This window comes from Colletes latitarsis, chromosome 3 (assembly GCF_051014445.1).
Source record: "Colletes latitarsis isolate SP2378_abdomen chromosome 3, iyColLati1, whole genome shotgun sequence".
Taxonomy (NCBI): domain Eukaryota; kingdom Metazoa; phylum Arthropoda; class Insecta; order Hymenoptera; family Colletidae; genus Colletes; species Colletes latitarsis.
Genome location: NC_135136.1, coordinates 33,443,638 through 33,456,978, shown reverse-complemented (window position 1 = coordinate 33,456,978; position 13,341 = coordinate 33,443,638). Strand labels below are relative to the sequence as shown.

Below are 13,341 nucleotides of genomic sequence, written 5' to 3'. Positions count from 1 at the left end.
TTTAATTTAATTACTTTGAGAAGGAGAGAGGAATTTGGAAATTAGCGTACGGATTAACTGACCTTGTTGATTTGTCGTTGCAACTTTGTGATCGTCGCACGATCGCGTTGAGCAGCGACTCGTTCTGCTTGCAACGCCTGTTCGAGTTCCTGCACCCGTTCCTCCAAACTTTCCTGAAACAGCAACAAATTTAACGTTAACAAATTTTATCCGACTCGTTTAAAATTGTATTCTAAAAGCTAGAGAGGAAGTTGCTTTTGAGAAAGTTTAAGTGCTGTCAATCGTGTTTGAAAAATGTTTAATCATAGAGTTACACAGAGGGGTTTCAATGAGTTCAACGAACTTTTTTTTTGATATGTTACGACTTTACTAAATCGAAACAAAAAAGGAAAACGTGCAAAAAATTATTTCGAGTAGGTTAAAATGTCGAGGCAATGGAAGAGAGAATATTTATGACATTTTTTAGGGAGATTATTTTATAGTAAACTTGATTGCTTAATCGTTTGTTAATTTTTTATTGTATGTAAAAATTTTATTGAATAATTTCGTACGATACGATTCGTTTAAAGTTGCATTTTTATTTTAGTAAAAGATTAAGATTTAACGCAGAGGTTACACAGTGAATATGAAAATTAAAAATTAACAGAGTGTAAGTTTTCTTGGAATTGCTGGTACTAAATCGACGTAAGTTAAATCCGAGCACCTTATGACCACATCAGTAATTGCTTCTCTTCGAAGCAATGTTCTCTGCGGTAAGATTAGTGGATTTTGGCTAGAAACTACTGCCAGAGCTTCTGCAGTGTTACAGACACCATGAAGCCGATTTATCAAAATGACTAAGACATTGAACGACGCTGTTGGGTAAAGAAAAATGGATATGACTGATCCTCAAGGTTGATGAGGTTTTTTTATCCCATATGAAGAGCTTATATCAGATCAGTCTATTAAATGACAACGAAAAACTAATAACGATTCTATTTATAAAATACTTTGTATTAGTGATGTGTTATTTATTTACTATTGCAATAGCAATTTTTTAAATACAATCATTCTAGATTCGAAGAGGAACATTCAGAGAAACTGCATTCTATTTAAAAAAAAAAATAATAACTTTCGTATGTACTTCATGAGTTTACTTAAAAAAGACAAAATTAAAGCAGATTATGCAGCCGTCAAAACCATTTATTTTTTGTCCCAAACACCATCAACAGTTTGAGAGACACACATGTACATTGTGACAAAAGTTTTCATAAGTAAATACACAGACTTATGAAAGCACCTGATATTTTAAGAGTTGAAGCAAGGTATTGGTCAGCTAATATTCAAGTAACAAATTACATCTATAACAAAGAAAAATAATAAATTACTAAAAAGAATTAGTAATCGAAGTAATGGAAATGAATAGAAATAAAACAAATATAAAGGCCAATTGAGGTTTGATACTGTTTGAAGTCGTATGTTCCCAAATTTCAATAAAAGTTAAACTATCCTTTAACCACACTACGTCTGTGAAAAAAAAGTAACAATAAATTACTAAAAAGGATTAGTAATCGAAGAAATAAAACAAATATAAAGGCCAATCGAGGTTTGATACTGTTTGAAGTCGTATGTTCCCAAATTATAATAAAAATTAAACTCTTCTTCAACCATACTACGCCTGTGATAGAAAACTAATAATAAATAAATGGAAATAAAACAGATATAAATGCCAATCGAGGTTTGATACTGTTTGAAGTCGTATGTTCCCAAATTTTAGTAAAAATTAAACTATCCTTCAACCATACTACGCCTGTGATAGAAAACTAATAATAAATAAATGGAAATAAAACAGATATAAATGCCAATCGAGGTTTGATACTGTTTGAAGTCGTATGTTCCCAAATTTTAGTAAAAATTAAACTATCCTTCAACCATACTACGCCTGTGATAGAGAACTAATAATAAATAAATGGAAATAAAACAGATATAAACACCAATCGAGGTTTGATGCTGTTTGAATACATTTTCAAACTCTCGATTTAATCTTTCCAAATTTTATAGAGCCAACCTATCGTTTTACGTACTGAGACACAAATTTGAAGCTTCCAAGTAAAAACAATAGCATCAGACTCTGCGAAAGTATCATTATGGTCCACCCAAGGGGCGTTCCAGCGTGAAAAAGCACGATTTCGTTCAGTGTAATCTCGACGTAAGCCAGAGCTCCTCAAGTTGAACGCGGTAATCTCGGCCACCGGTCGGTTTTGGTGGTTCGATTCCGAATCGCGCATAGATCGAAAGCTTACCGTCGACCGTTTCTCAATTAACTTTCGCGCCCCGCAAACGCAACTCAAAACTTTCCCTGTAACTTTCAGCGGGATATTCCCAGTAATTCCTGTTGCTCGAGTTTTAAGCTGCCTTAACAGGGGATTAAAGTTCCTCGAGAGATCACGCCGCTGCACGTGTACTTAGAGATTACGAGAACGCGGATGGGCGATCCGGATTCCCGAAACCGAGAAATACCATACCGCGCGCCGCGGGTTCAACCGGTTTTCGCTTTTTCCCCGGGAAGAACTGCGACGGTGCATTTGTTACGCCTTCCAGCAAAACCGACCAACGGTCAGTTTATCCTTTTGATACCCGAAATCGTTGTTTGATGACGGAAAGTTCGTGCAACGCCGTGTTTCACGACCTACTTTGGCTCGTCGCCATGTTTCACCTGACGGTTTTATTTCCTTGCCGGTAATTTCTAAATTTTCTGGACGTAACTCCTGAATTTCGAAGGTATACATTTTTACACAGAGGAAAATATACTAAAAATCATATAAATTTGTTTATGCAAGACCCACAGACTGTCCTATAGGATAGTCTGTCGAAATTTTGTTCTACGGCGATTTTTGCCGCCGGAGCGATCGTTCGCGTCAGTTTTTCGTTAATAACTTGAAAACGAGCATGTTAACGCTTATTTTTGCTTATATGATACTTGTGCAGTTTAACGTTCTCAACCTGTTAGGCTAGTCGTTTTTTTTTTATCTCGAATTTTAAGACTTTTTTTCTAGAAAACGAGCACGTAGAGTGTACAAGCCTTTGTATCTTGATTCGATCAGTACATTGATTGAATAACAAAATATATATCTGTGTAACAGTGGAAGAACTCAAAGGTTACCTTGACCAAAAAGTATTTTTACCATTGATAATGGTACTTGATAAGCAATGGTGTTTCCACCATTGGAAATGGTAATCTCTATTTCTCGAAGAGTAACTTCTATTCCAGTCCAATTCCCGTCTTCGCCAAGGTATTTCTGATTATCAAAAGCGCTCATTGAGGCCATTCGAGCGGAATGGTAATGAGTGCCGGTCTCTGAGGGCTGTTGGTCGCGATTTGACCATAAGTATCGGTGCAATCCATTAGATTCGAGGCGACGCCGACGGTTTCAGGGGTCCTCGAGGCGCCCGGCGACGCTTCCACATCGCGCGGGGGATGATTCGTATGCGGGGGCACGTAGCTGCAATTCACCCTTTCTAACCCCTCGGCGAGTCCACGTTTTAGTACTCCAAGCCGATCCACGAGTACCCCTGGCCATTGTTTGTCGCGAACGAACAAAATTATACCGGGTGTGCCGCCTCTTATCATCCGCGCCAACTGACCACGCTCCACTCGAATAAATTTCAACCAAAAATCCCGCGAACTCGACGTTTAAAAACCTTTTCACTCGCCAATTACACGGCCAATCACTTTACACCCAAAAATCTTGAGAAATTCTATAGACTTTGACTTTCAATGGATTTAATTAAAATAATAATAATATATACCGCACACGATGGTCTTAGAAAATCTGTCTTACGAATATTATTTAAATATTACCGCTGTTGAGGATAGAACAAAACTAACTGGTCGATTGTAGTATTGTATGAATATTGAAAGAATTTTTATTTTTTTCTGGGATAAATTTGCAAGGCACCCGGTATAAAGATGCAAGGGTCGACTGGCGTATACTTGTAAATCTGTATTAAAGGGTTTCCAGAATGACCATGGGGCTGACATTATCGGGAAAGTATTGGTTTTCCTTGGATTAATGGCGCGGTCCGCGTCGTGAATAATTATGAGCCAGTCAGGCCAGAACAAACAAGAAAAGATTTAAGGCTCGACCTCCCTCGTCGTTATTTTCGCGGGAGTTTAAGCCTGAACACATTCTTTTATCGATCTTATAACTTCTTCAATTATTACATCCTCCTATTTCTTCTTTGATCTCAAATTAACTCGTAAACAATTTAAAAATCTCGAGATTAGACATTTTCAGAGTTACGAAATTTCATACAAACTTTCTCGGAGCTTCGAAATTCCATAGAAACGATTTCAGTAAACATAGAATTCAATAGATTCAATAGATACTGTGCTCATCCGATCCAATGCTCGAATCAAATTACGTCCAGTAACTCTAATACCAGTAAGAAAGGAAACCGACAAAAAAATCCCCCCCCAGCAAACGTTATTTTTAAACCCGTAAATCCACTTTGATACAAAACGGTTCGTCTCGACTTTCGTCTCTCCGTTTCCCCGTTCCCTCGCAATCCGTTCGTTCCGGTACGTTTCAAGGATTCTTCCTCGTACTTCGAAGAGAAATTAAATTCGACGGCTCCTCCGCCATCTCGACGCGTTTTTCACCGATTAATTAAATCCCATCGACGAGCAACGTCTCGTCTCGCGGGTCGCGTGGTCGACGGAGCCAGGTCCGCGCAATTACAACAAGCTGCCCCCTGAATAACTAGCCCTTGTCTTGCGCACCCTTCAGGATGGACGAAAGGGAGCGTCACCATGTACGAGGATCCATTCGAAGACCCATAGAATTAGTACGGGGACTTCCGGGACGTCATTTAAAGTACAGAACCGCCGCGATGAGCCCACTCTATATGCAGAGATTCCGTTAAATTGCAAACGCCCATTTTCCAGTGAAGGGAGGTGAACGAGAACAAGGGTAAGGTCCCGTCCGCGTCGCCCTCGAGTAATCAGACGGTTAACTCGATCCAGGGAACGTTTACGGGACGACAGCTCGAACCGATTTTCTTATGCCCCGGAGAAAACCTCGCGTCTACGATCTACCCTCTCTCTCACTCTGTTCCTATCGCGAGTCCTGTCCGACTGTCCTCGGGGAATGTTAATTTCGGTGGAACGAATTTATTCGATTCAATCGAGAAGAGATTAAATCTCCAAAGATGCACTAACTGGGGATCGAAGACTGATTGGAGACCTGGGCGATCGCCATAAAGTATCTTAAACGTTTGGAAAGTCAGGTGAATCGATGCAGAATTTAATATTTGTTAAAATGAAATTAAAGTTCATTTTTGTGTTTTTGTTTAGTTACATTTGCATTATTGCTTCGTTCAAGATCGAATGTTTTCAAATGCAATATTGATTTATTAACAGTAGAACTACCAAAGCAGATATATTGACCCATTTTTAATATAGCTCTTAAAAATTTACTGTAATTTTCTATGAGGAAATGAATAATTTCCATTGCATTATACATTTCTTCACGTATCTAACGTTTCAATTTCTTTGGTATAAATAAATACACTATAATAATCGGTTGTTCTAGTGCAAAACTGTGGATTATATTATTACAAAATAAGACGAAAATCAGGGATACTAATTTGTTTATTGAGGCTTCGTTAAAAAGTTATAGATACATTTTCATAGAGTATATTTTCGGAAAAGAATTTTTTTCTCGAAAGTACGTAGGATTTTGGGGGTATGTGTATTGACCAAAAATTATTGTAATTGACCCCACTAGCTAAAAAGAATTTTTTCAGAACGATTTGAAATTTTTTTTTTTCGTCGAAAAATTTAGGCAGTTACCCCCCTGTCGATTTTTCTTAAAAATTCGTTTTCGATTTTTAGTAATTTTGTTTGACGAGCTACAGAAAAGTTGTCTAATACTTTTTTGTATGTACCCATGAGCTCTGCTTCAGAAAAAAGTTTCATTCAAATATATTCACTATTGTAGGAGTTATGACAGTTTGAAAATTGAAACATGTTTATGGGGGTTTTCTCATTTTACGGGGTTAAGGAGAAACTTTTCGAATAATTTTTGAATTTCTACATATTCTCCATTAAAATACGCGTTGTTTGCTTTTTTAAACATTAAAATCCTTCAATCCTTTCAAAAGTTATAACGTTTTAAACATTTGCATGAAATTTCAGTGAAACATGTCAAAGGTATGGTCAGACATGAAATTTTCGATAATGAATTTTTTTCTCGAAACTGCGCAGGATTTCGAGGGTATGTCTAATGACCAAAAATGATTGTAATTAACCCCCGCAACCGAAAATAATTTTTTCAGAACGATTTGAAATTTTTTAATTTAATTTTTTAATAATTTTTTAACGAAGCCTCAATCAACAAATTGATATTTTTGATTTTCGTCTTATTTTGGCCTCTAGAATCTCCCATTAAAATTTTTCCCAGGGTTAACCGAACACCCTGTATATTGTAGAATAAGCAAGTCTTATGTTCTATGACCAGAAAAGAAAAATAATAAAGCAACGATTTTAATATGGCCAAACGAACGAGACGTTGCATTTTTTATTTATTAAATAACTGAAATTGTATTCAATGAATACACAATGGTGATTTATTTAAAATCCAAGTTAATTTTTGTATCTTCCTTTAGTTACATTTTCATTATTGATTCATTCAAAATCAAATATTTTCAACCACGATATTTATTTATTAATTCTTTTACGAATTTAAAACCATTTAAATCACGAAAAAAATAATAATAAAGCAACCATTTTAATATTGCCAAACGAACAAAATTATATAGCAGTGAAATTGTGTTTAATTAATACACAGTGAATGGTGATTTATTTAAAATCCAGGTTAATCTTTGAATCTCCCTTCAGTTACATTTTCATTATTGATTTGTTCAAAATCAAATATTTTCAACCACGATATTTATTTATTAATTCTTTTACAAACATAATATCATTTAAATCTCGTATTGTAAAATAAACAAGTCTTATATTCCACGATCAGAGAAGAAAAATAATGAAGCAACGACTTTAATATTGCCAAACGAACGAAATGTATTTTTTATTTATTATATACCAGTGAAATTGTATTCAATTAATACGCAGCGAATAGTAACAATGGTGATTTATCTCGGTCCGACGAATAAATTTGTTCGAATTTAATTCCTAAATGATACACTGCTAGCGGCACGCACGGGCAAGAAAGAAAGAGTTAATAAATTTCGCGAGAACACCGGTGGCCAGCAACGAGAAAACGAAAATCCGTACGCGATTGAATTACCTGGCTGCCATAAAATCTTCGTGATATTTTAACGTTGTAATATATCGATGTCGTGCAATAAATATTCCCGAACAGCATCGTCGAAAATTTATGTTCGTGCTCAAAGTATATAACTTCTGTACGTGTGAAATTCAATATAATAATTCCAAATGTTTGCTCTGTTGGACTTGATAATTGAAAATATTGTTTCAAAATTTTTTTAAATTACAACAAATAGAAACACATTTCTTGCCATTTAAAATCACCACTAAAATATTGACATCACTCAAAAAATGCAATGTAAAATCTAAAGTTTAAGTTAACGTAACTTTGGTACAAAGCGTAGGTGTATTCCGAGCAATCAATTAAAATCACCACAAAAATATGGACTACAGCAAAAAACACTTGGAATGTAATATCTGAAGTTTAAGTTAACGTATCGTTGATACAAGGCGTAGGTGTATTCCGAGCAGAAGTAGATTACACGAACCATTTGTATTCGAGATCGTAGTTCATGCGTTTCGCGTATTCCATCATAATTCCTTCTCGTTGAAACGCCGTGACGCATTAGTTGAAATCACGATAGTTCTGCATACGCGAGAACACGCGTCAAAAGCGAGCTTTATGTTGTGTAAAACGCGTCGGGATCGCGATATTTGCTCCTTTGTAGTCTCTGATGCAAACACGCGCACTCAATTTTGACGTCAAGGATACCGTGAAGCTCGTCTCTAAACAGCGACACCGAAATTTGCGTTACGAAGCCTTTGCTCTTCCCGTCTGTTTCTCGTCATTCACTTTCGCTGGATCGTTTAGTCCTAAAATTAACTGGATCCGACAAAAAGTTATTTCCCCTCAAAATAATCGAGATAAAAGAGCATGGTACACTAGATTAAACAGGAAAACACTTTTCAAACAGTGAAACAAAATTGTCCTAGTGTTCAAAGCATATTAAATTGAGTGGCTGTGTTTTCTCGACGCGAAATAAGCGAAGTAATTAACATTTTGACGCTGTTTACTATGGAACTAAAACAATTAATTCTCAGGTTTAAACGTCAAAGGAAATGAATGGGATTCATAAATTTCAGCTATGAAAATAAATGCTAAGACAAATTTTAACTTACGTTGTTTACAATTGTAAGAAGTCAAAGTCTTGGTCTCCTGAACAATTTTACAGCTCTGGTTTGGCAATTAACATGTTAAACGGAAAAACACTTTTCAAATTTTGCCCAAACGTCTAAATAAAAAATACACGCGCCCTAAACACTCTAAAAATTGAAACAAAATTGGCTCCGCGTTCGAAGCGTTGAAATTAAATTTGGTGGCTGTGTTTTATCGACAGAAGATGGGTTTATTCGTCCTAATTTCCAACAACGAAGATGCATACATCTTTGAATCATCTCACAATCACGACACAAGGTATCTCGCTTTGGCAGCGATTTCCAAATCATAGCGACTGGCGAAGAGATTTAATACACTCTAGACGCGAAATATGATCGCTTAGCATACGCGAGAGGTCGAAGGCAAAGGGTGTCCTTTGCAGCGCGCCAGCCACTTACTCGGAAGCGACTTACCCCAAAGACGACAACGGCTCTTTGGTGTCGAAATACGTGTGAAGCATTCGCGCCTCTAAATGCGACCGCCTTCGGCTAACACCTCTCCCTTCCTCCGTATTTTCCCCCCTTTTCATCGTGCACAGACACAAGTGTATCTTCCTTCAAAACGCGTTACCATAAATCTTAATGAACTTCGAGGATTTAGGAATCATTTATACATGCTACTCGAAACGCCTCCAAGGTTAAGCGAACTCGCGAAACGCGTAGCAAACCGGGTGTTTCGAGTTACTTTCTGTAATCTTCTTAGAGTTTCTGCGTCAAGACGAGGCTCCATCGATTAATTAACATGTTCCAGATGGGCACTCTTCGTTTTAATGCGTTTCTTTCGGGAGTCGTATGTATCCAGTCGAACCTCAATGCTTATATTAGTTTGTTAAACTACATTTCCTTCTCATCAAATTTTTGTTTGGTACGTGACAAGTGTTTAATCAGATTTTTAAATCAACGTACAAATGAATCTAATGTTTCAATTGTGTAGAGAAATTCCTCATTTCATGTTGAATTTTGCAATACCATATCTTTTGTTCCAAATTCTTTTGTTAAATGAAATTTCTGTTGCATCAAACTTTCTTTCGGTTTACGAGAGACAGGAATTGTTTAATCAGATTTTTAAATCAATGTATTAAAGTTTTGACTAAGCAGAGAAATTCTTCAATTTTGTCAAACATATTTAATTTTACACAGTATTTGTCTTATACAATACCCTCCAGGATGAATTAATCGCATAAATTGAGGGTTTGATACACTTTTAAAAGAATAAACAATTCGCCAGATCGATTTTTAAATCCTCAGAATTACTAAGAATTCCACTAAAAGGTATAATTATAAAACGTTCAATAATTTCGATTTAAAATTATAGGATACATCTGTCGACCACAGGATGGTTCACGATTTAATAAAACAATCATCAACGATGGAGTACAACGAGATCCACAAATCATGTTCCACGGTTAAAACGCGATACTAATTCTAGCGATATTCGATGAGTTATGAGTCAGCGGGATCGAACAGTCCGCCATATGCAAGGCATAAAGGTACAAAATCAAAGGGACATTCGTGTCAGCGACATGTGTTTTTAATTTCCGCGTGGAAACGCTCGCGCCTTTCAAGCTCGAGGCCCCGAGCGACGAGGAAAAGCATCCCCCTCGTTCGACGCAAACCTCGTTTCGTCCCCAGGTAAAGGTAATGAAAATCGAACGATCAAGAACGCGAAAAGCCTTTTCTCGTTTCAGGGGTTTGCCTTTGAATTATGCGGAAAAGCGTTAGAAATCGAAATAATCTCGTACAGCGCCGTCGAACGGGGTTGTTTTCGCTCGACGAGATTCTGTTCTTTGAACCCGTTACTACGAGGGGGGAAAAACAACCCTGCAAATTCATTTTTTAATGGAATCGAAAACATTCGACATGATCTAAACCGTGAAATACATATAAACTTTGTTGTAATAAAATACTGTTCGGAGGGATATGAATCGTTATTTTATATTTGTTACTTTTTATGAATGAAAATTTTTTTCTCGAAAGTGCGACGGATTTCGGGGGTGTGTCTATTGAGCAAAAATTATTGTAATCGACTCCTGCAACTAAGAATAATTTTTTCAGAACGATTCGAAATTTCTTTTCTCGTTGAAAAATTTAGGCATTCCCTATCGATTTTTCTTAAATATTGGTTTTTCATTTTTAATAAATTTGTTTCAAACTCTACAGAAAAGTTGTCTAATACTTTTTTGTAGATATCCATGAGCTCTATCTTAAAAAAAAGTTTCATTCAAATATATTCACTATTGTAGGAGTTATGGCAGTTTGAAAATTGGAACATTTTTATGGGGTTTTTCTCATTCTACAGGGTTAAGGAAAAACTTTTCGAATGTTTTTGGAATTTCTACATATTCTCCATTAAAATATGCGTCGTTTGCATTTTTGAAAATTAAAATCCTCCAATCCGTTCAAAAGTTATGACGTTTTAAAGATTTGCATGAAATTTCAGTGAAACATATCAATGGTATGGTCAGACATGAAATTTTCGGTAATGAATTTTTTTCTCGAAACTGCGCAGGATTTCGAGGGTATGTCTATTCACAAAAAATGATTGTAATTGACCCCTGCAACTAAAAATAATTTTTTTAAAATGATTTGAAATTTTTTAGTTTTGTCGAAAAGTTTCACTTACTCGAATTTTTTTCTCGAAAATGTGTAGGATTTCGGGGGTACGACTGTCCACCAGAAATGATTGTAATTTGTCTCCGCAACGGAAAATAATTTTTCCGTGAATGATTTGAAATTTTTTAGTAACTCTTTAACGAAGCCTCGATCAACAAATTGATATTCTTGATTTTCGTCTTATCTTGGCCTCTAGAATCTCCCATTAAAATTTTTCTCAGGGATGGCCGAACACCCTGTATATACCAGAGAGAGTGTAGACTCGCTACAGCGGTAATAGTAGCTTCCCAAGCATCGTTGCCGTAGCGAAAGGGTTAATTCTCGGTGCAGAAGGCCTTGAACGCTCGTATTGGCGAGATCGTGTACCGGATTTCAATTAACCCCCCTCCTTGGCAATCTAGTCGAAGATCAAATAATTCAGCCCGATTAATGGTCGAGTAATTATAATATTACGCATGCGAGAACGGAGAGTCCTCCTTCCTCCTCGCCACCGTCGATAGCGATTCGGTCGCGAAGCAACAACGAACAGGACGCCAGAGAGAGAAAGAGAGAGACAGAGAGAGAACGGCGACCGCAATTACGGCGATTATGGTATCAAAGCGGCACAGTGTATCCGGAATGCCGATCGCACGGGCGTTCGAGATTCTGCACAGTCTTTTAATGCTCCCGGTGCAGTCTTTAAACGCGCACGCACCGTGGCGATTTATTATCGCCAGGTTGACGCGCAGCCATAATTTACCGATACATTCGCGGAATATTTTCTCGGGGCCTCGGTATACCGCGGAAAACGCGAGACAAACTGGCGATCCTCGGTTCATTCCCTCGGTGCTTACAGAACGATATTTATAACAACGATTCGGGCGCTTCTTACTACCTCTTTCGTTTTATTTCGTCTCCCGGGGGAAACCTGTATGCGAATTACCCGCTCGAGGAACGCGGACTACCTTGCAGCACGGAGAAACTGTCACTCGTTTGTATTCAAAAACACGAGCTACGTTAATGCAAAACCGTGGATGACTGGTGATTTTAATTAATATTAGTTTTTGCTCGTAGCTTCGCCCGCATGGTGTTTCATACGATTTTAATAGGAACCCCTGGGAAAAATTTTAATGAGGGATTCTAGAGGCCAAAATAAGACGATAATCAAGAATACCAATTTCTTGATGAAGGCTTCGTTAAACAGTTATTAACGTTTAAAGTTCCGACCGTACTGAATTTTTTTCTCAAAAATGAGCAAGATTTCGGGGGTATGTCTATTCACCAAAAATGATTGTAATTGACCCCCACAGATAACAATATTTTTTTCAGAACGATTTGAAATATTTTAATTTCGTCGAAAAATTTAGGCACCTCCCTGTCAATTTTTCTTAAAAATTCCTTTTCCATTTTTAATAATTTTGTTTGACGCCTTACAGAAAAGTTGTGTAATACTTTTTTGTAGGTACCCATGAGCTCTACTTCAGAAAAAAGTTTCATTGAAATATATTCATTATTGTAGGAGTTATGGCTGTTTGAAAATTGGACCAATTTTATGTGGTTTTTCTCATTTTACGGTGTCAAGCAACAACTTTTTCAATATTGTTAGAATTTCTACATATTCTCTATTAAAATACGCGTAGTTTGTTTTTTTAAACATTAAAAACGTCCAATCCGTTCAGAAGTTATGACGTTTTAAAGATTTGCATGAGAATTCGGGCAGACATTTCTGGCCAGAAATTATATTTTCGGTAAGGAATTTTTTTCTCGAAACTGAATAGGATTTCGGGGGTATGTCTGTTGACCAAAAATGCTTGCAATTGACCCCTGCAACTAAAAATGATTTTTTCAGAACAATTTGAAATTTTTTTTTTTCGTCGAAAAATTTAGGCACTTACTCGAATTTTTTTCTGGAAAGTGGGTAGGATTTTGGGGGTATATATAATGACCAAAAATGATTGTAATTGACTCCCGCAATAATTTTTCCAGAACGATTTAGAATTTTTGAATTTAATTGTTAATAACTTTTTAACGAAGCCTCCATCAACAAATTGGTATTCTTGATTTTCGTCTTATTTTGGCCTCTAGAATCCTCTATTAAAATTTTTCCCTGGGGTGTCCGAACACCCTCTTTACTCTCGAGAGCCTTGTAGTCCACTGTCAAATTAGTGGGTCATCCTTGTAAGTTGCGTCGTTTTTTATTGTATCTTATTTCGAAAATATGTTTTATAAAGATTTCGTATGCCTTTGGTGTGCCTCCTTAATTTGAAACGTAAGTTCGATGGATTTATATTTATTGAAAAGTCAGAGTGTTGACTCTGAAAGTC

The 13,341-nt window shown here is 36.6% G+C and overlaps 1 protein-coding gene across 6 annotated transcripts in view; it reads right to left on the bottom strand.

The window, feature by feature from the left end:
• The window catches only part of LOC143340465 (uncharacterized), a 506,553-nt gene that overhangs the window by 130,698 nt on the left and 362,514 nt on the right, over nucleotides 1–13,341 (bottom strand). For all 6 annotated transcript variants that reach the window (XR_013079448.1, XM_076762454.1, XM_076762456.1 and 3 more), the window contains exon 5: nucleotides 63–173. Coding sequence is in view for 5 of the 6 variants with exons in the window: in XM_076762454.1 (XP_076618569.1) it covers nucleotides 63–173 (111 nt within the window). In the remaining variant the exon portion in view is untranslated. The remainder of the gene's footprint in view (nucleotides 1–62; nucleotides 174–13,341) is intronic.